Below are 23,317 nucleotides of genomic sequence, written 5' to 3'. Positions count from 1 at the left end.
TCCACCAGTCCAGCGTAGCTCTGTTACCTCATGACCAGTAAAAGAATGGGGTCTTGCCGTGCATAGAACAAGGATCTCATGCGTGCACTCATTACCTCCATCACTTCCATACCCATGTGACCAAGCCAAGGATCTCTGTAACGCAGGTTAGGATCCGATTGCTATTGGATACCGACCGCCAGGGAGGGAGCCAGACAAGGACCCCCTCACTACCGGACAACCTGCCTCCTTACCTGGCACTATGCCTTATGACTGGTTGCTTTGTGTCCTAAACTTGTACTCAGTTGCTCTTCACAACTACACTCCTCTTCTTGTCTTGCCGAGGTAACCTTTTGTAGTGGTTTTACTTCATACCCCGTTGTGCTTTTCAGACCCTGGTTCTTTAGATAAACCAGAACCAACATGCACCCCTTTGAATAACTTCAGACCAGGCTAATAATGGTTTACACGGTTTACAGAAGAAGTGTGGTATAACAGTTTTATATGATCAACGTCTTTCCCCTAACTCTAACCATAGTAGTATGGCTGCCCAACCGTACCTCTGTGAGGTGAGAGTCCATTATGGCATTGTCCATGACTTGGATGTGCCCAAAAGTCCAGGTATCTTCAGCAGCTGTCCCAATTCTACAAACTGAACCGACCAGTACAGATGGAAGAATCAAACCCCTGGACCTCAGCCGTCTCTCTCTTTTTATAGCACAGGTGGGCTGCCTAAGATCAAAAGCCCAAGAACTGAGCCTACAAAATGTAACCCTTACCCCAGCCTGTGCCAGTTGCTATCTCACTACTCACTAGTAACCAAGCCCGAATTGGCACACAGGCATTTGCCACCCCTGCTGCTCTGTGCCCCCCCCCCCCCCAGTGTTGTGAGAGTAATTTGTGATTCTTACAGTTGCCTTTGCATCCTCCTGCGTTTACTCCTGATGTCCACTTTCCATTATATCCAGTTAGACTCCACTTATGTATTTCGCTACAACAAACATTGTCCAGATTAAGGTGGCAGATTTCTACCCGATAGAATTCAACCAAGAATGAAGAAAAAGGCATCCTGCAAAACACAAGAAATCCAACTTTGGCAGATTGTATACAGAATATTTAAATAAGTATATATTGCAACATTGTAGTGCAATAAAGTGATTGTGCCTTCATGCTTTTCGTGCCTCTAATTTAGCCCATGGGTCATCTCAGGCCTATAATGATTCATTAAAGTGGTTATAAAGGCTCAAGGTTTTTTACCTACATGCATTCTATGCATAAAGATAAAAAACTTTCAGTGTGCAACAGCCCCCCAGCTCCCCTAATACTTACCTGAACTCAATCTTGATCCAGCAATGTGCACAAGAGCAGCGGCTCCCCTGGGTCTCTTCCTCCTCATTGGCCAAACCCAGGTTTGCCACCCCCCATGCCTCATCAGACATGGGCTGTTTAGCAGGACACTCCCTCCCGTGATGGTGGCGCCCACCTGGGTTTACTATCCCCCCCCCCCTTTGTCTAGGATCCCTACCCCTGGAAGGCACCTGGGGAATCATTTTGATATTTTTTTTCTCTCTCCCCTTTGCTTTTCTATAATGCACTGTAAAGACTATTATATTGATATTTTTTTTTTTTTTTTTACATCAGATGTCAAGATTACCCCACCCTCCCTTACATCACAGTGCACTCCCCTTATCTTGTGCTGTTGCCATGAAGAAGCGGGGGTGGAGTTGAGAAGCAGAAAGTGCAGGGTCTGCAGGTGGACCCGAGGGGGGCTGGAGTCAGCTGAATGCTGGGACCAGTGGAGGCAGAAATCAGGGGTGATGCAGCTGCCAGAGAGGCTCAGGATCTGTAAGAGGAGTTCTGTCCTCCTCTCTGCTGCCGACTGCAGAAAAAAGGTGGAGGTGGAGACCAGGGGGCGCCTTAGCTGCAGGAAAGGTGCAAGGGCCACATGAAATAATCTGGAGGGCTGGATTCGGTCTGCGGGCCTTGTGTTTGACAACTGTGCCCTAGGGGACCAAATGCAAGTAGCATTTGGTTCCATTGTGATCCCCATTGTGCATTAAAAATGTAATTTTTTATTCCTTCTGTGCTTTAGCTTCACCCCAGGGTAAAGCTCAATTTATAGGCTAGCCAAAGTTGAAGCTACAGCTCAGCACAAGACACTACCCCCTCTCTAAGACTCTCATCATGGGCAAAGGGAAATATTTACTATCAATGGCGTTTACTGCCCTTCCTGTATTCGATGTCAGTCATTGCTGGTGGGGCTGTGTGATCTATCTGCCCATGCAGTGGATGTTTTCTAACAACTCACACATAGATCATACAGCCTCCCCAGTGCTGTTTTTTTTACTAATGGTTTGTGTTATGAATGGAGCTCACCTCTCACCCTGCTGTGCTGAATTACGGCATATGACTCCAACATGTATCTGCTGCTAGAGACGAGCGCTGTCAATCAACCCTCATTAAATATTCTGCACATCTTAAGCAGAATGGATAGACAGCAGTAGGGGCCATTCTATTTACCAAAATAGTCAATGAATAAAAGCATATACAGTATCAGAATGGGACCAGGTGCTCCATGCACTTGGTCCCCTGGGGTAATTGATAATGATTTTTAAGATGTAGTGATACTTTAAAACTTACATGAGATTTTATTGATTGAATTTAGATCTATTTTAGGCTTGTAGAGAACATGTGTTGGTGTGTTTAAAGCAAGCATTTAATACACGTTTAAAAGTTTGTATATGAAATGTGATCATGACACAGCAGGAGAACTTATTGATGATGCATTATACATTTTCCCTAGAATTTACCAGGTCTCTCCATCATCACACTGCAGATTCAGCTGAGCTTTAACTTCTGGGTCAACTTCATTCCATTCTGGAGCACTGTAGGAGGTAAAAATGGCAAAACTCGAATCTGCTGAACTTGTTTAAACACAGAATACAGTACTAATCCATTTTACTTGAAGCAAAACTCCAGTCAAAAAAATAATCCATTGAAAGATTTAAAAAAAAAAAAAAAAAAAACATTACTGTAATACTCACCTTAAAAAAAAAAAAAAAATTTTAAGACCCAGGGAGCAGTGTGAAGTTGCAGCCTTTTAACAAACATGACACCAGAAAGCATATTGCCTTTACTTACAGGTGACACTGTGGTGACAGGGTCACTTTAAAGCACAACTCCAGCAAAACTGGTTTTACATGTGTAGCCTGGTCGCATGGCTGGTATTGTTCAAACTGTTATTTGTTATTAAAGTTCTGCAAAGACAGTGACTTTGGAATTATGGGAGATGTAGTTCCGGGAGGAACCAGGATCATAGACTGCTATGTAGAGAGACACTTCTCCCAGGGAGCAGTGTGACACGGAGCCTGCTGAGAGTGTCTTTATAAAGGGGGGCGGGATCTAGTTTCGCTTTCTTGCCTCGAGGACAGCGTGCTGTAAAGAAGGGGAAGAGCTGTTCGGATCGCAGAGGAGTAGGCCGGAGGCCTAGTGGTGGACACCGGAGCTGAAGCGGGTGGTGTGAGTGCACGGAGGAGTCTCGGTAGCGTGACTGAGCGGAAGGTCATCTGACAGGCTGAGGGAGATGCTGAGCAGAGCGGGGCCTGGTGGCAGCGGAGAGAGAAGAGCGGAGTTCCTGGTTTGGGTGAGAGACCTCCAGTATCTACATCTGCACTAATCACAGACCTAGGCTGAGTCAGGGCAGGACTGCCAAACTGTTTGCTTAAGAAGGCCATATGGAAATTTAGATATACCACTGGACACTGCAGTCATATATATAGTGCGAGGTGGGTGAACTAGGCCTTAAGCCCTCTGTCCAGTCCCAGGCTGTTAGTCTGTTGAGACACATCAACATCTATTTTACACTGGTTTCTGTGGATTACAATTATTGATTACCTTGGGGATCACAGTTCATCATCATCACCTTTATTGGATTATAATTACTTTCCTTGGATTGTTTGTTTGCCTGTGTTCCCATTTTAGAACATTAATTTTATTTATCTGAGTGTCAGACAGAACAGGAAGTTAGAGAAAGATCTTCCCACATTCTATATATTCAAATGTCCTCAGAACAGAAATTGAGGGGATATTTCTCCAATCAGGTCAGATACTGCCACAAGCACATGCCAACTTTCCAACCCAATTCAACCCTAAATCAGGCTATTTACCAAATTACCAAATTCCTTCGAACCATCCTTGTAAACCCTTATAAAAGGTGTGAAGCTTGATTCTTGAAAAATGTTGAGTTTCTCAAACAATATTCTACATGATTTTACATTGGAATAAATGTGTATCTTTACTCTGTTTTCCATTGGCAGAAATCCCCCTCAATTTCTATCCAGTTGGTGATTTTCAAATTAGACAGGCAACCCAGGTGTAGCACCCTTCTAGTATAGAGTATGCTGCTAGGTAAATTTGGTTTGGCCACGCAGTAATCAGAGGTTGATTGGTCAGGGGTTGATTGGTTAGGGCTGCTCAGTGATTCACAGGCTGCTGCTCTGTTGTTAACCCCAGGCTTCTAGACGATTCTAGAATTATACTGGGAGGAAGAACAGAGAAGTTAACCTGAAAATGTATTGGGACACCAGCCAATCCCTGAGGAGGTGTGCTCAACAGGTGATGGGAGAGTCTATAAGTAGTCCGAGGCCTGAGGCAGCAAGGTAGTGTTCCTAGGTCAAGTCATACAGGAGGAGACCCCTGTGTGAAGACTCTGCCCCTGGGACAGAAGTGCTAGAGAAGCCTTTGTAAAGACATTGAGGTTCCAGCTTAGCTGGGGGGTCTATTCACAAGTTCAAGTCCAGGGATCAAGTTGGGTTTGGAAAAGCTCATGGGAGAGAACCAGGATAAAGTTCATGAGGAAGGGTCTAGCAGTCCTATAGTGGTGTGAGTCTTCATCTCCCCCACAAGGAAGAACATACTTATCACTCCAGGCGCCATTCCACTCTTTATAACCCCAGGGATTCCTCACTCGGACAATCTGCACTGTCTCTCCACGATAACTGACCTGAAATACACAAACCACAGCACATAAACTGGCATAATATACAGTAGCTCTGAAACACATTTCACAAATCAATGTAGATGGCAGCTGCCAATTCTTTACCTCTTCAGCACCGATCAGAGAATATGCGTGATTCTTCACGACATTGGTGTTTACAACTATTTCACCAGACCCAGAGTCCGATTTCTGTTACAAGGGAAAAGAAGGACCATTATTAGATTTAAGAGGAACATGCAAGGTTTTTATAATTTTTTTTAAAGTTGAACTCTAGCCTTATCCTCAGTCTTGTCCCATTGTACAGGCTACTTTACTTTACTGTAATTGCCTACTCTAATTTTTTCCTACCCAGCCTTACTGTCCCTTTTCTGCCTCTTTATTCACTGGATTTTTGGTCCTTAAAAGCATGGAGGCCTAGCATCACATGTCGGTGTTGCTTAGGGCATGCAAATACAGCCTGCCCATCCCTTCAGACTGACATCCACTTATCAAGGCTTTTTAATATTGCCAGGCTTTACCTTACTATAGGTCACGTTGAGTCCATTGGACCTAGGCAGTACTTTGAGAGGGGCAGCACATTTACAATTTTTTTTCCAGCAGCTTTGTGTGTCATCCAGGGGTGGCTGCTCCGCTACTCTGTAAAAAGGCCGCCTTGCTGTCCTCAACAGACATACTCATAGTTGACGGGCACAAGGGTGCTCGCACACAGTTTAACACGGGCTGTTAAACACCCAAGCACAAATAAAGGGCTCAGGTGTGTGTGCCGGGGGTGGGGTACCCACAGGAGTCAGAGAGCAATGAAAGATCCATCGTCCCAGGCACCACAATGTCTTGGGCCAGCCCTAAATATTGCATAACTCCTCCCCTATAGCCTACTCACTGCTTGCATCAGGTCAGATGGTTTTTGAGAGGAGTACTGAGGCAGAGTTCTGTGATGTTTTCCACACAGGCAAGGCAAAATATAAGTGGATTAAACTTCAGCTCTAACATTTACAAAATGAAACCGGTCATACATGGATCGAAATTCAGCCAGCTCAACAGGGACCGGATAGATTTTGGTCCATGTATGGGCAGGCTGGTTGTACACAAGTCAATCTATCGATCAACTTGTGTGCAACCAGCTTGTCAGGTTTTCCTGAATGATCATTGCTGCCAGCTATAACCGGTAACATTGATCATTGTATTCTGATGGTTGTGAAGCCTCCTCGCTGTCAGAATACAATACCACAGCCGGAAGCATATCCCCATCCACCTCAAATATGTGGATGGGAGAATCTAATTCATTTTTTTCCCCTTCAGGTCACTTTTAGAAAAAAAAAAAATCAATCTATGGGCTGCGTAATATACTAATATTTGATTTTTGTATTTATTTGTGTAAAATGTAAAATCTTTACAAATGAAAATTGCACACAGAGGACTTCCATGATGCTCTGTGCTTAGCATTTATTTTTATTTTATTTGCAATGTCTGTACAGTTTACTATACTTTATAGACTTGTCTCTGCGCTGAGATTTTTTTTTTTATCAAATATAGAATTATTTATAGATACGAAGAAAAGATGGGACTCACAGTGCTGCAGGTGATCAGGGACTTTGCATTCAAGGCCTTACGAATGATCTGGAACAAATTTTTCGGTGCGTTTTCGTTTTCAAAGTAATATAATTCACCGACACCTCCAGTGAAGTCTTCTAGAGCTTCCAAAGGTAAGCCGCCTTTTAGAGCTTCATAGGACCCATTCAGCCTGCGTGATAATACAAGAGGTAAATTGTGTCTATAATTATTCCATTACTGAAATAATAAAACAGCAAAGAATGGACTTTGGTGCAATATCTTCCCCAGTGAAAATTAGTATGGCAATTGTGTATGTATTAAAATTTTGTTGAAAGTGTAACCCTTTCCATATTGCTTTGAAACGGTTTAAATAAATATATTTAAACCATCTTTCCTGCCATAAAATGTCATATTCTGTTCAGAAAGACTTGTGATTGAATGATGAACACCCTCGTTCACTGCATAGCCAGAAGGGTGATACAGCAAACCACTGTCAAAGTCCTGAAGCGTTCTGTGTCATCTGTTGGCCATAAACTATGAGCATTGTCACACTCCTGTGCTCCTCCATGTTTCCTGGCTGGTTCTGCACTCTTCTGGATGAATGGAATGAGTATATACAGTTCATGAGAATAAATAGGGTCATAGTGCTTTTGAGCTTTTGATCACTTCCTGCGTTCCTGCAAACGCACTTCAGGAGAGGATAATTTTGGCAAAATAAAACACCAAACACATGCAAACGCATCCAAATGCGCCTAAGCATTAGGTATGTTTAGTACTTGAACATTTATTCATTTAAATGGCTATAATAAATTAATATTTTGGCTAATGAAATGAATAAACACCCAAGCGGCTTATGTGCATTTTTGAAGCTGATTTTCTCCTGCCAGTAGAAGAGCATTTAGATGAGCTGAGCAAATACCCAGTGTGCATGGGGCTCCTATTAATCACAGTTTTGGCCAAGGTAGAAGTTTCATCTCAGGGGAGAATTTTTTTTCTTTGGTAAGTCTCCTGATTGGGGGGCATCACATTGCACTTACTTGGCATAAGCTTTCTCCAGGAGGGCGCTCCAGAATTCACAGGCGGTTGCTGACTTTACAAAGAGCAATTTATCTTTTCTTGTTGGCAGCCGATCGTCCACCACAACATCCACCCACTGCCCATACTGCCAGAACTGGGGGAAACAGGTTAAATGTTAGTGTAGACATTGGTGAGTTATGGTTGTAGCTGAATTATGTAACAAATGCTGGGTTTAGTGATGCTTGTGAGGTGATTGGGTGGTTTCATTTAGTTACTTTTTCATAATCTGCAAAATGAATCTCTTGATATCCTTCCATGTAAATATATACCACTCTCCCGTCCCAAGTCTTTTTCCATGCTATACTTTTATTGTGGAACCCTCTTATGTGCTATTAGACCACCTGTTAGGATTAGATACCTTAAAATGTATGTCTATATGTCTTTTAAAATGTTGCAAGCACAGAAAAAACAAAAATCCAGTGAGCACCCAACTTCCTGTGTGAGCTGACACACTCTCAGCACTTTTACAACAGGAACTCTCTAAGGCTTGCGGGATTATTACCACTGAAGTTAAGCAAGATCTACAATCTTTGGGAGAGGGGCTTGATGCTATAGAAAACAAGATGGATAGCATAATTTCAAGGGTCAATAAGAATTCTGAAGTCATTTCTGATTTACAATCTCAACTTGACCAAACCAACGTTAAAATTGAAGACCGATCGAGGAGCCAAAATATCCTCATAAGAGGTCTTCCAGAATCCCTCACTGACATAGAAAATGCTGTGCACACCTTGATGAAGGACCTCATACTGGACATCTCACCACATCATTTGGAGGTGGATAGGGCTCACCGAGCCCTGATAGCTCCCAGATCTGATGGCTTGCCAAGAGACATAGTCGCCAAGCTTCATTTCTACAAAATTAACAAGAAACTTGCAATGGCAAGATCCAGACCTGCTATCACATTATTGGGTCTTGCTGTCCAGTTATTTGTGGATCTTGCACCATCCACGATACAGAAGAGAAGATCCTTGAAACCCTTCCTTGCGCAGCTCACGAAGCAGAATATCAAATACTGGTGGGCATTTCCTTTACGGCTTCTCTTCATATACTGTGTCAAAACGCTTTCCTTTTCCCCCAAACAGGAAGGCAAAAAGAGACCCTTTTAAGCTTGGGCATCATCTCCAGAGAATCACCCCACCAAAGATCTTCTCAAGTGGACTCTGATCACCTGTCCCCACTGTGGCAACAGCAGAAGAAATCCACTCCTAGGAGAGCATCGCCCAATACCTGAACCTTTTTTTTTTTCACACTTGGCTCCTGCGTAGACACTAGATCTAGTTGGAAATTTTTAGTGTTTCTGTGATAACTTTCCCCAACCCATTAGAAGAGTTTTTAATATGGGGACAGAATGGAAAAGCATGTCACCTTCAGTGGACTTGCACCCATTGTAACGATGGAGGCAACTTCACGACGATATTTTGGGGATTTGACCCTCACCATTTACGAAAGATTTTTATCGTTGCACTGTTATATATTTGACCAGCGCACAGTATCTCAAACGAGAATGGCACTTATTGTTGTTCTTAGTAGTAATGCCTTTCCTTTTTCATTACTGTATCTCTGCCTCTTGCACACTCTTCGGGAACCATACGTTCCTGACGACACACTAAACATTAGGAGCCCCATCCCATAGACACTTGAGACTTCTGGAAGATCGTCAAATGGCAAGTACTTTCTATCGAACCAATATAACGCATACACTAACTTCTATATTTAAAATTCTGACCCACAACATGCAAGGTTTTAACTCCCCACCTAAATGCACAAAAGCATTTAAATAATACCATAGATTGATAGACAAACACACTTCTCGCGCTCCTCAGCGCCAAAACACCTTTCTTATACTGTAGATTCCCTACCTTTTACCTTTCTAACAGCCAAGATAAGAAACGAGGAGTGGCAATTTGTATTTCTAAAAGAGTCTCATTCCCACCCAACAATGTTATTAGAAACAAGGAGGGTAGATATTTGATGGTCATGGGTAAGATCAACGATCACGCAGTCACCCTCATTTCCTATTATGCACCCAATTCTGGACAAATAGTTTTTTTTCTTTGCTCTACGTTAGCTCTTCTATTGCCCCATGCATCTGGTTATTATTTTGGGGGGTGACAGCAATCTCTTTCTTGATCATATTCTTGATAAGTCTAATCCTGACAAGAGGATCCTGAAGCACCCTCATAAACAAAGTCACAAGCAGTGGCGGCCGGTGCGTTAGGGGCGCAGGGGCGGCGCCCCCCATCCATGCGTCCAGCCCCCTTAACTACATGCGGGGCGCTGGACGCATGGAGCTCAATGGGTTTTTTTTTTCAATCACCTGATTAGAGCCAGAGGCTCTAATAGGGTGATGCAAAGGGTGGTCCCGGGGCGCAGAGCAGCGCTCCCCGAGCCCACCCATTGTGTGACAATAGCGAATGAAAATTCACTATTGTCACACGGATCCTCCTCCTGGCCAATCAGGGAGCGGTTGGCCGCAAGGCAAACCCCATGCCTTTGGCCGAGGAGGAGGCGGAAGCGGGAGGACTCGAGGAGACGCGCCGGGGGACTGAGGAGAAGCTGCCACCGCCGTTGCTGCTCCAGGTAAGTGCACTGGTCTCGGGGGCCACACTGCATTGAAGGGGGCACGCACGCTGGTCTCTGCATTGAAGGGGCCATGTACGCTGGTCACTGCATTGAAGGGAGCATGTACGCTGGTCACTGCATTGAAGGGGGCACGCACGCTGGTCACTGCATTGAAGGGGGCATGTACGCTGGTCACTGCATTGAAGGGGGCATGTACACTGGTCACTGCATTGAAGGGGGCACGCATGCTGGTCACTGCATTGAAGGGGCACGCACGCTGGTCACTGCATTGAAGGGGGCACGCACACTGGTCTCTGCATTGAAGGGGGCATGTACGCTGGTCTCTGCATTGAAGGGGACATGTATGCTGGTCACTGCATTGAAGGGGGCATGTACGCTGGTCACTGCATTGAAGGGGGCAGGTATGCTGGTCACTGCATTGAAGGGGGCACGCACGCTGGTCACTGCATTGAAGGGGGCATGCACGCTGGTCACTGCATTGAAGGGGGCACGCACGCTGGTCACTGCATTGAAGGGGGCACGCACGCTGATCACTGCATTGAAGGGAGGAAGTACGCTGGTCACTGCATTGAAGGGGCACTTACGCTGATCACTGCATTGAAGGGAGCACGCACGCTGGTCACTGTGCATTGAAGGGGGCACGTACGCTGGTCACTGCATTGAAGGGGGCATGTACGCTGGTCACTGCATTGAAGGGGGCACGCACCCTGGTCACTGCATTGAAGGGGGCACGCACGCTGGTCACTGCATTGAAGGGGGCACGCACGCTGGTCACTGCATTGAAGGGGGCATGTACGCTGGTCTCTGCATTGAAGGGGGCATGTACGCTGGTCACTGCATTGAAGGGGGCACGCTGGTCACTGTTTTGAAGGGGGCACACTGGTCACTGTGCTTTGAAAGGGGGTACGCTGGTCACTGTGCATTGAAAAGGGGCACGCTGGTCACTGTGCATTGAAAGGGGGCACGCTGGTCACTGTGCATTGAAAGGGGGCACGCTGGTCACTGTGCATTGAAAGGGGGCACGCTGGTCTCTCTGCTTTGAAAGGGGGCACGCTGGTCTCTCTGCATTGAAGGGGGGCACGCTGGCATCTCTGCATTGAAAGGGGGCATGCTGGTCTCTGTGCATTGAAAGGGGGCACGCTGGTCTCTCTGCATTGAAAGGGGGCACGCTGGTCTCTCTGCATTGAAAGGGGACACGCTGGTCTCTCTGCATTGAAAGGGGGCACACTATACCTTAATTACTAAAGGCCCCTTTCACACTTTTACGACCTCAAAGTCACACAATTTTTTACAGCATTTTTTGCCGCAAAGCAATGTCTATTACATTTTTCTGTTTGCACCCCCCCAAAAATTTTGAGCACCAGCCGCCACTGGTCACAAGATTGCAAAGTTGCTTCATCAGCATGATTTAATGAATGTTTGGAGAAATTGCAATCCCACTACGAGAGACTACACATTTGTCTCACACATGCATGGCACATACTCATGTATAGATCATCTTCTCACACTCTCTTCCCTGCTCCTATTTATAGATTCATTCTCCATACGCTCAGTCCTGTGATCAGACTACTCTCCAGTGCAGCTTCCTCATTCGAGCCTATGGTCTAAACCGCAAGCGTCCGCATGGCGCATTAATGCTTCCTTGCTACATGACCCTGTTATTGTAAAGGAAGTGGGATCTGCAACCAAACTATTTTTTCAAGATAATTTTTCCGAAGGCACATCTCCTGCCACCAACTGGGAGGCGCACAAGGTCACAATTAGGGGCAGATTTATTTCAATTGGCATCAGCAGTTAAACGTAATAGGGTGGTCACTATAAAACAGCAGGAGAGAGGACTGACAAATCTTTTGAGAGAACAGAAAAGGGACATACACAAAAACTTACAATGTCAGATAGAATTGGCCCGCAACACTCTAAATACTAGCCTCACGACGAAAGCGGACATATCCCTTCATTGGTCAAGGCACAAATATTACACTTGGGGAGACAAACCTAGCACACTTGGCAAGGAAATTAAATCCACGTTGCTATAACTTTCCCAAACTGCGTATCAGCTCTGGCCTACCCACTCAAAACCCACAATTTTTACAGGAATTTTTAAAATTTATTCTAGACTCTATTCTGCACCCGATCATTTCTGAAACACATTAGCTGACCAATTTTTTCATGTCTTTTCCTTACCCATGCCTTCGGGGAGAACATAAGGACCTTATGGAAAAAGCCTTTATGATACAGAAGCTCATTCCATCAAAGGCCCAGATGGCTTTTCCTGTCTCTATTATAGGAAATACTCTGATCTGTTGTCCCCCATCTGTGCAATTTTTTCAATAGCGTACAAAAGGGGGAACATTTACCCCCATACGAAAACATGGCTTATATTCATGTTCTCCCAAAGCTGAGGAGGGATCATGGAGATTGTGCAAACTATCGCCTTATATCATTATTCAAATTGGATTTAAAAAATATGACCAAAATTTTAGCCACCAGACTGAACTCCATCCTTACTCAATACAATCATCCCGACCAAGTGGGCTTCATTCCACACAGGCAAGTGTCGGATCAAACTCGGCACATCATTGATATTATCTTGGTGGTTCACTCTGACTGGGATTCTAGGGGACTGTACTCCACTACAATTGGCTTTTGGTCCTCATTTCCTTTTGATCTTCAGGTTGTTGTATGAGAATCCTTTAGCCTCCTTGTCAGTGAAGGGCTACAGATACCGAACTTTGCAAATACACAGGGGTACCAGGCAGGTAGGGGCTGACTGGCAACTTTCGTCCCAGGGTGCAAGTACAAACCAGAGGCCCATGGTGCAGCGACTTGGCCCCCCACCCACAGTCCATCTTCCCGGCCTCCTCCTGACCCCCATTCCAGGCTAAAGCTCCGCTCCAGGTACTCTCTACTCACCGACCTGGCCAGCAGGGGGCAGTAGGGGGGAGCTGGGACAGCCTGGTTGGGGCTGGCTGGGGGAGGAGAGTCTTCAGTAGGGCATGGAACTGGCTCTGCTCGGACACAGTTTACACCATCCATGTGGGTGGGAGGCCTGCGCTCTGTCCTTGTCTTCAGCCCACACTAAGTAGGTCAGAGGCAGGGACCTTTTACTTCTCTTCACCAGGAAACCTTTAGGTATGTCTTTGGCAGAAGTGGTGCAGCCTTTTTATGGGGCATCAGAGTGGCCCAGGGAGCCATTGCCCCCCTGCCCCCTGGCCCAGTCCTCCCCTGCAGGCATGGGTGCCCCTTGTCTCTCCTCTTATTTATATTAGCATTGGAACCATTAGCTATTAAGATTAGGCAGAATCCTAATATTAGAGGCATTTTGTGTGGAGACAGGAAACACAAGTGTGCCCTTTTTGCAGACAGCATCTTGTTGCTGTTATCTTCACTCATCTTCACTATCCCCAATTTTTCAAGCCCTCTCAATGCGATTCTCTGCCATATTAAATCTGAAAGTAAATCATAAGTAATCCCAGGCAATAAATGTGTCTTTAGATGGTCAGGACTATGCAGAGAAATTTTTACTTTAGTTGGCAATCTGACTCCCTACCCTATCTAGGCACTCACCTAACCCCTTCCCCTGTCCATTATCTATCAAAAGAATTAACCTCTCATCTATAAGCAACTAATAGCAGACATGGATCGATGGCTCACGTCACCACCTTCTTGGTTCGGTAGATTGTATGCTATGAAAATGAGTATCCTAACTAGGCTCTTATACGGTGTTTGTTCAGAACCTTACTGATTGCAATATCTTCTTTAGATTTGCCAGAGTTTCAAAATATGGTATTTTCATTTGTTTGGGGGAATAAGAGCCCCAGGGTAAACAAACGCACACAATATGCCCCCAAACTTAGGGGTGACCTAGGAGTCCCTGACCTTTTGAAATACTTTCAAGCTGCTCAAATGGTGCAATTGATTCATTTTCAAACTCGCAAATCTTTTCTCCAGTGGATGTCTATAGGATCTTACCTGTATCCTTCCATACCAATTAGTCACCTAATGTGGCTACCGGCTAGAGATAGGCCTCCCATATTGTGCTCTACTTTATCCTTTTCGCTGAGCTTGTGGGACAGACTGTGTAACTTACATACATTCAAATCAGCTCATACTCCTCTAGCTCCTCTATTTTTCAATCCACAATTTAAATGGTGGCAAAAATAAGTTTTTTTTAAGGATTTCAGATGTGTGCAAGGGTGATAGCATTCTATCCCAACAATTATTGAGAGAGAAATACCAGTTCCCTGACACTGAAATGATGAAATCTACCAATACTTATAAATTTCTCACTTCATCACTTCCTTAAAACACAACCTGTCCTGCATGACTGCTTTTGAATCTTTGTGTAAGAATGTGAATAAATATTCTGCTCATATTTCTGTATTGTACCTCAATACATCTATCATCGAGGCTAATTTCTAAAATACTAAAATAAATGGTATATAGATCCGACTAGATTGGTCTCCTTTGTCCCAGGAGCCTATGCATTGTGCTTCCATGGTTGCGCTCAGGAAGGTACACTTTCCCATATAATGTATAGTGGACGTGCCCGAAAGTAAAGCAATATTGGACGCGCATCTATAATTTTATTTATTCCCTGACCCAATCAAACCTTAACCACTTAAGCCCCGGAGGATTTGGCTGCTAAACGACCAGAGGGCATTTTGCGATTCGGCACTGCGTGACTTTAACGGACAATTGCGCGGTCGTGCGACGCTGTACCGAAACGAATTTGGCGTCCTTTTTTTCCCACAAACAGAGCTTTCTTTTGGTGGTATTTGATCACCTGTGCGATTTTTTGATCACGCGCTATAAACAAAAAAAGAGCGTAAATTTTGCAAAAATAGCAATATTTTTCCCTTTTTTTTATATGAAATTCCCCCAAAAAAAAATGTAAAAATCAAAATTTTTTAATATTTTCGGCCAATTTGTTTTATGCTACCTATGTTTGGTAAAAAAAATCGCAAAAAGCGTATTTTGATTGGTTTGCGCAAAAGTTATTGCGTTTACTAACAAAGGGAAAGATTTTTGTCATTTTTGTTGTTTTTTTTTTTAACGCGTAATGGCGGCGATCTGCGATTTTTTTTGCGGTACTGCGACATTGCGGCGGACAGATCGGACCCTTGACTGACATTTTTGACACTTTTGGGGTTACCAGTGACATTTCTACAGTAATCAGTGCTATACATATGCACTGTTACTGTAAAAATGCACTGGTAGTGAAGGGGTTAACTTTATTTGAGAGGGAGGGGCTGTGTGTGTCCCTAGGGGCGTGATTCTAACTGTGATTGGCTGTGGCTTCAACTGTATGAGGAGTGATCAATGGATCTACATAGTAGATCCATGTGATCAGCTCTCATACAGAGAGGAGAATGACAGGCAGCTTGTTTACACAAGCTGCCTGACTTTCTCCCTCTCCCCCGCCGATCGCAGAGTGGCCGGCGGCGATCGGGTCCGCCGGTCACGCGCGCGGGGGGGTCCGTGACCACGCGGGAGCGGGAGCGCGCCTCCGGCGGCGCGCGCTCGCTCCCTAAACCCTCACAGGCGAGCGACGTAGACCTACGTCACTTTGCCTGTGAGGGGCTGACCGCCCACGTAGATAGTCGTGCGGCGGTCGGCAAGTGGTTAAAGCAGGGTTCCACCCAAAAGTGGAACTTCCGCTTTAAGGCCTCCTGAAATGCCACATTTGGCAAGTCATTTTTTTTGGGGGGGGGGGAGCGGGTACCTAGTTTTGAGAGGTACCCACTCCCATTTCCCCTCGGCTCGCCTAGGAGGCTCAAGCGGAAGTTCTCCTCTCCCCCTCCCTCCCTGCAACCTTCTGGGACACGTCAGAGGTCCCAGAAGATTGCCCGTCCACTCAGGACACGCAGCGCAACTCACACATGCCCAGAATAGCGCAACACCTGTTGCCCAAAAGAAGTACAAGAACCTCTTTTGCGCGACAGGCATCCTGCGATTCTGTTTGCGTGATTTTACTGCGATTCCTTGCGATGTGTTTGGGGTGCCATTGGAAGTGATGGGAATCCCACAGGCGTCCTGCAATTTGCCATGATTCGGGATCGCAGGCAGAATCGTGGCGATTCTGCCTGTGACCTAAGATGCCAAGATGTGAACGGAGCCTAAGTGAATATCTGGGCAAAATTATGAAAAAAAAAAAACATGTATCACTTGAAAGTACAGATAAAAGATCCAGTGAATACAAAACTTCCTAACTAAGCTGGCAACACCGACTTTGCTGTATTGAAATCCCAACCAGTATGATCAGCCCTGCCCAGTTCTCCCCTGCTGGACTACAGTACACCCCCCTCTACCCCATCCTCTTCATGTTGATGAAATAAAGAAAGAGATGGAATGACCCTTTAATACAGCCCAGCCCCAGACTGCACAGGGAGGAAGGTCCGGCATAAATATTATAATACAGAATTTATATAGTGCCAACAGTTTGCGCAGCGCTTTACAACATAATGACAATATCTGTAAATCCATCTAGCCGCCTGCATGGCTTCACTGTGTTCTGTTTCCACAACATAAAATCTTCATAGCATTTCTTATAGCGTGTTATAGCTGAGTTCTCTCTCATTTTTCTCTGACATTTTGTTGCATTCCTGACATGTTACGCATTTGTCTCCTACATTACACTAAAGAATTCCGCCTCCTTGTCTCAGCTCATCCCTTTATATTGCCCCTGCCTGACATCCATGACACGAGTGACATCACTGCCATTAGTCACAGTGAGCATGATAAAAACCCTCCAATTACATAGGTCACTCTGGAGGACATAAATCAGGCTTTTTCCAAATAATAAAAAGAGCAAAGTGGAACAGTATCGGTCATCCATACAGGGCTGATCTAAGGCTACATGCACACAGGCGTATGAATTTATGCTCCAAATATGCTGCTGGAGGTTGACAGAAAAAATGCCTCTAATGTGCATATGTTCGCGTGTTTATGCATGTTAACATGCTTATGGCGTTTAGAAGCGTAAGAGCATATACTCATCCTGTTGGCTAGAATAATAATTTATTCTAGCCACTGGAATAAATTTAGGCGCATATGCATGCTTCTATAAGGGTTTAGGCCTAACATACAGGCATTTATGCGGTGCACTAGCAAGAATGTTGCAGAGGTGATTTCTGGTGTGTTGTGGTTCATTAACCATCTCATATGAATGCACTGCCTCACCACAATATACAGACCGCCCTGGTGTAAATAGGCCCTTGATACCAGAGTTAAAACCAACATTTAAAAAAAAAAAAAATATATATATATATATATATATATATATAGATATATATAGATATTATATATTTATATATATATATACTCTTTCCAATAGGTAGTTGAGAGAACCCTCTGGGACGTAATTGTGTATATCACTGTTTCTCATGATTTTCTGATGGACTCAGTAAGGAGATTACACAGGTGCAGGCCATGCTTCAGCTGATTGGCAGCTCTTCCATTCTCTGACTTGCACTATGTGAAGTGGCTGTTTGAGCCCGGCACTCTGCATCTGACACCATGTGTGGAGTTCTCATGTGATATAGAGGATTTTACCTGGATACCTGGTCTCTGGAGGAGGTGATCCATTTGGAATTATTGCTTTAGCGCATGTGGCCATTCCATTAAGTTGGAGGCCTGAGCTGCTGGTAAGCTGCCATTTTTGCTACTTACATCCCACGGGTGTACCCCTGCCTTTCCCTTTGGATTCCAAGTTTCCGGGTCTATCATCACCTCTCTAGGACTTTTTATCACTATTCACCATTAATTTTCGGAACACATTTCATGGACTTTTATGTTTATTGTGTTATTTATGCCATTTATGCTTTACTTTGAATTATGGGTTACACCATATTAGATAGCGCTGCACTATTTTTTGCTTTAACATACAGGCATAACTGAGCTAAAAAAAACCTTCTTTCTGAACACAGGTTTGGTGCATTTTCCTTGTATTCCCCTGATCACTGCTTCCAAATAAACACAATGTGCAAATGCAGCATTTTTTCTGCTCATGTCTGTAAAGTCTTAAAGTGGTTGTAAAGCCTAAACATTCTTTTACCTTATGCATTCCTTGCAGTAAGGTATAAAAAATGTTAGGTTTGAGCATCCCCCCTCCTTTACTTACATTCGATCCAGCACCGTGCTCCTCTTATCTTCCCTCACTTCCTGGTCTTGCTGGCTTTGCTGGTGCACCGGGAGCCATTGGCTTCCACTGCTGTCAATCAAAGCCAGTGACGAGGGAACGTTGGGGGTGACGAGTCCCGCTGTCTGTGTCAATAGGTGGGGCTGGAGTGCAAGCAGGCATGAGTACCCATAGGTGCACTGGACAGAGGGGAGGTGCCAGGACCCGAATAGAGGAGGATAGCGGATGCTCTGTGCAATTCTATTGCACAGAGCAGGTAAGTATAGACATGTTTGTTTTTTAAAAGAAAAAAAAATTACCCTTACAATCGTTTTAAGCTGTCAGCAATCCACTTGTTGGTATTACTACTCAGTCTAGCCATAGAGGGGCAGATGTGTCTATGAAAAGGACAGATGAGGAGACATTTTCCCATTCCGAGGAAGTTACGAGGCTGAAGTTGGTTTCTTATTCGGCAGTTTCTTATACATTACATTACTATGACAAATAAACCTTTTTTCCTCTTATTCCTCTGCAGTAAGTCTGTTTTTTTTCTACATAAATGTTAAATATTATTTGTGAACAATCAGATTAATACAAAAAAATCTAGATTATTTGTGTTTTTCTGAAAAAAAACGATAGTGAAAAATGGATGAAAAAATATGCATTTTGAATAAGTAACTGAGGAATTTAAGAGGTTAAACGCTGTTGGGTCACTAATCTATTGGTGGATATACATAGAGTAAGGACCTCTCCATAATACCCAACTGAATCCAGCCTGGCCCAAACTGTGGATTGGCATTAAAACAGGTGCCAACCTTGCCAACTATATATATTTTCAGCATTTTGAATAAGTAACTGGTGATTTTAAGGGGTTAAACGCTGTTGGGCCACTAATATAAGGGTGGAAATATAAAGAATAAGAACCCCTCCATAATACCCAACTGTACCCAGCCTGGCCCAAACTGTGGATTGGCAAGAAAACAGGTGCCAACCTTGCGAACTATATACATTTTCCTCATTTTGAATAAGTAACTGAGGAATTTAAGGGGTTAAATGCCGTTGGGCCATTGATCTAAGGGTGGAAATACAAAGAGTAAGGACCCCTCCATAATACCCAACTGAATCCAGCCTGGCCCAAACTGTGGATTGGCATTAAAACAGGTGCCAACCTTGCCAACTATATACATTTTCAGCATTTTGAATAAGTAACTGGTGATTTTAAGGGGTTAAACGCTGTTGGGCCACTAATCTAAGGGTGGAAATATAAAGAATAAGAACCCCTCCATAATACCCAACTGTATCCAGCCTGGCCCAAACTGTGGATGGTAAGAAAACAGGTGCCAACCTTGCCAACTATATACATTTTCAGCATTTTTAATAAGTAACTGAGGAATTTAAGGGGTTAAATGCCGTTGGGCCATTGATCTAAGGGTGGAAATACAAAGAGTAAGGACCCCTCCATAATACACAACTGAATCCAGCCTGGCCCAAACTGTGGATTGGCATTAAAACAGGTGCCAACCTTGCCAACTATATACATTTTCAGCATTTTGAATAAGTAACTGGTGATTTTAAGGGGTTAAACGCTGTTGGGCCACTAATCTAAGGGTGGAAATATAAAGAATAAGAACCCCTCCATAATACCCAACTGTATCCAGCCTGGCCCAAACTGTGGATTGGTAAGAAAACAGGTGCCAACCTTGCCAACTATATACATTTTCAGCATTTTTAATAAGTAACTGAGGAATTTAAGGGGTTAAATGCCGTTGGGCCACTGATCTAAGGGTGGAAATATAAAGAGTAATGGCCCCTCCATAATACCCAACTGCTCCCAGCCTGGCCCAAACTGTGGATTGGCAAGAAAACAGGTGCCAACCTTGCCAACTATATACATTTTCCTCATTTTGAATAAGTAACTGAGGAATTTAAGGGGTTAAATGCCGTTGGGCCACTGATCTAAGGGTGGAAATATAAAGAGTAAGGACCCCTCCATAATACCCAACTGTATCCAGCCTGGCCCAAATTGTTGATTGGCATGAAAACAAGGACCAACCTTGCCAACTATCTACATTTTCAGCATTTTGAATAAGTAACTGAGGAATTTAAGGGGTTAAATGCTGTTGGGCCACAGACTTAAGGGTGGAAATATAAAGAGTAAGGGCCCCTCCATAATCCCCAACTGTACCCAGCCTGGCCCAAACTGTGTATTTGCAGGAAAACAGGTGCCAACCTTGCCAACTATATAAATTTTCAGCATTTTCAATAAGTAACTGGTGATTTTAAAGGGTTAAACGCATTTGGGCCACTGATCTAAGGGTGGAATTATAAAGAGTAAGGACCCCTCCATAAGAGTGGGCCAGGCTGGGTACAGTTCGTTATAATGGAGGGGCCCTTACTCTTTATATTTCCACCCTTAGATTAGTGGCCCAACAGCGTTTAACCCCTTAAATTCCTCAGTTACTTATTCAAAATGCTGAAAATGTATATAGTTGGCAAGGTTGGCACCTGTTTTCAGGCCAATCCACAGTTTGGGCCAGGCTGGATACAGTTGGGTATTATGGAGGGGTCCTTACTCTTTATATTTTCACCCTTAGATTAGTGGCTCAACGGAATTTAACCCCTTAAATTCCTCAGTTACTTATTCAAAATGCTGAAAATGTATATAGTTGGCAAGGTTGGCACCTGTTTTCCTGCCAATCACCACTTTGGGCCAGGCTGGGTACAGTTGGGTATTATGGAGGGGTCCTTACTCTTTATATTTCCACTCTTAGATCAGTGGCCCAAATGCGTTTAACCCCTTAAAATCACCAGTTACTTATTGAAAATTCTGAAAATGTATATAGTTGGCAAGGTTGGCACCTGTTTTCATGCCAATCCACAGTTTGGGCCAGGCTGGATACATTTGGGTATTATGGAGGGGTCCTTACTCTTTATTATTCCACCCTTAGATCAGTGGCCCAAATGCGTTTAACCCTTTAAAATCACCAGTTACTTATTGAAAATGCTGAAAATGTATATATGTGGCAAGGTTGGCACCTGTTTTCCTGCAAATCCACAGTTTGGGCCAGGCTGGGTACAGTTGGGGATTATGGAGGGGCCCTTACTCTTTATATTTCCACCCTTAAGTCTGTGGCCCAACAGCATTTAACCCCTTAAATTCCTCAGTTACTTATTCAAAATGAGGAAAATATATACAGTGGGTACGGAAAGTATTCAGACCCCCTTAAATTTTTCACTCTTTGTTATATTGCAGCCATTTGCTAAAATCATTTAAGTTCATTCTTCTTCCTCATGAATGTACACATAGCACCCCATACTGACAGAAAAACACAGAATTGTTGACATTGTTGCAGATTTATTAAAAAAGAAAAACTGAAATATCACATGGTCCTAAGTATTCAGACCCTTTGCTCAGTATTTAGTAGAAGCCCCCTTTTGATCTAATACAGCCAGGAGTCTTTTTGGGAAAGATGCAACAAGTCTTTCACACCTGGATTTGGGGATCCTCTGCCATTCCTCCTTGCAGATCCTCTCCAGTTCTGTCAGGTTGGATGGTAAACGTTGGTGGACAGCCATTTTTAGTTCTCTCCAGAGATGCTCAATTGGGTTTAAGTCAGGGCTCTTGCTGGGCCATTCAAGAACAGTCACGGAGTTGTTGTGAAGCCACTCCTTCGTTATTTTAGTTGTGTGCTTAGGGTCATTGTCTTGTTGGAAGGTAAACCTTCGGCCCAGTCTGAGGTCCAGAGCACTCTGGAGAAGGTTTTTGTCCAGGATATCCCTGTACTTGGCCGCATTCATCTTTCCCTCGATTGCAACCAGTCGTCCTGTCCCTGCAGCTGAAAAACACCCCCACAGCATGATGCTGCCACCACCATGCTTCACTGTTGGGACTGTATTGGACAGGTGATGAGCAGTGCCTGGTTTTCTCCACACATACCGCTTAGAATTAAGGCCAAAAAGTTCTATTTTGGTCTCATCAGACCAGAGAATCTTATTTCTCACCATCTTGGAGTCCTTCAGGTGTTTTTTAGCAAACTCCATGTGGGCTTTCATGTGTCTTACACTGAGGAGAGGCTTCCGTCGGGCCACTCTGCCATAAAGCCCCGACTGGTGGAGGGCTGCAGTGATGGTTGACTTTCTACAACTTTCTCCCATCTCCTGACTGCATCTCTGGAGCTCAGCCACAGTGATCTTTGGGTTCTTCTTTACCTCTCTCACCAAGGCTCTTCTCCCCGATAGCTCAGTTTGGCCAGACGGCCAGCTCTAGGAAGGGTTCTGGTCGTCCCAAACGTCTTCCATTTGAGGATTATGGAGGCCACTGTGCTCTTAGGAACCTTAAGTGCAGCAGAAATCTTTTTGTAACCTTGGCCAGATCTGTGCCTTGCCACAATTCTGTCTCTGACCTCTTCAGGCAGTTCCTTTGACCTCATGATTCTCATTTGCTCTGACATGCATTGTGATCTGGAAGGTCTTATATAGACAGGTGTGTGGCTTTCCTAATCAAGTCCAATCAGTATAATCAAACACAGCTGGACTCAAATGAAGGTGTAGAACCATCTCAAGGATGATCAGAAGAAATGGAAAGCACCTGAGTTAAATATATGAGTGTCACAGCAAAGGGTCTGAATACTTAGGACCATGTGATATTTCAGTTTTTCTTTTTTAATAAATCTGCAACAATGTCAACAATTCTGTGTTTTTCTGTCAGTATGGGGTGCTATGTGTACATTCATGAGGAAGAAGAATGAACTTAAATGATTTTAGCAAATGGCTGCAATATAACAAAGAGTGAAAAATTTAAGGGGGTCTGAATACTTTCCGTACCCACTGTATAGTTGGCAAGGTTGGCACCTGTTTTCCTGCCAATCCACAGTTTGAGCCAGGCTGGATACAGTTGGGTATTATGGAGGGGTCCTTACTCTTTATATTTCCACCCTTAGATCAGTGGCCCAACGGCATTTAACCCCTTAAATTCCTCAGTTACTTATTCAAAATGAGGAAAATGTATA

At 44.2% G+C, this 23,317-nt stretch overlaps 1 protein-coding gene across 1 annotated transcript in view; it reads right to left on the bottom strand.

Moving 5' to 3' along the window:
* Positions 1-23,317, bottom strand: part of LOC309551785 (calpain-8-like) — an 81,143-nt gene that overhangs the window by 48,296 nt on the left and 9,530 nt on the right. The window contains 6 exon segments of the mRNA XM_082252474.1: positions 891-1,048; positions 2,790-2,864; positions 4,896-4,981; positions 5,081-5,164; positions 6,545-6,716; positions 7,564-7,697. Of these exon segments, the coding sequence (XP_082108600.1) occupies positions 891-1,048; positions 2,790-2,864; positions 4,896-4,981; positions 5,081-5,164; positions 6,545-6,716; positions 7,564-7,697 (709 nt within the window).

This window comes from Pelophylax lessonae (assembly GCF_965119305.1).
Source record: "Pelophylax lessonae genome assembly, chromosome: 3".
NCBI lineage: Eukaryota > Metazoa > Chordata > Amphibia > Anura > Ranidae > Pelophylax > Pelophylax lessonae.
This window is presented reverse-complemented; position numbering and strand designations above follow the sequence as displayed.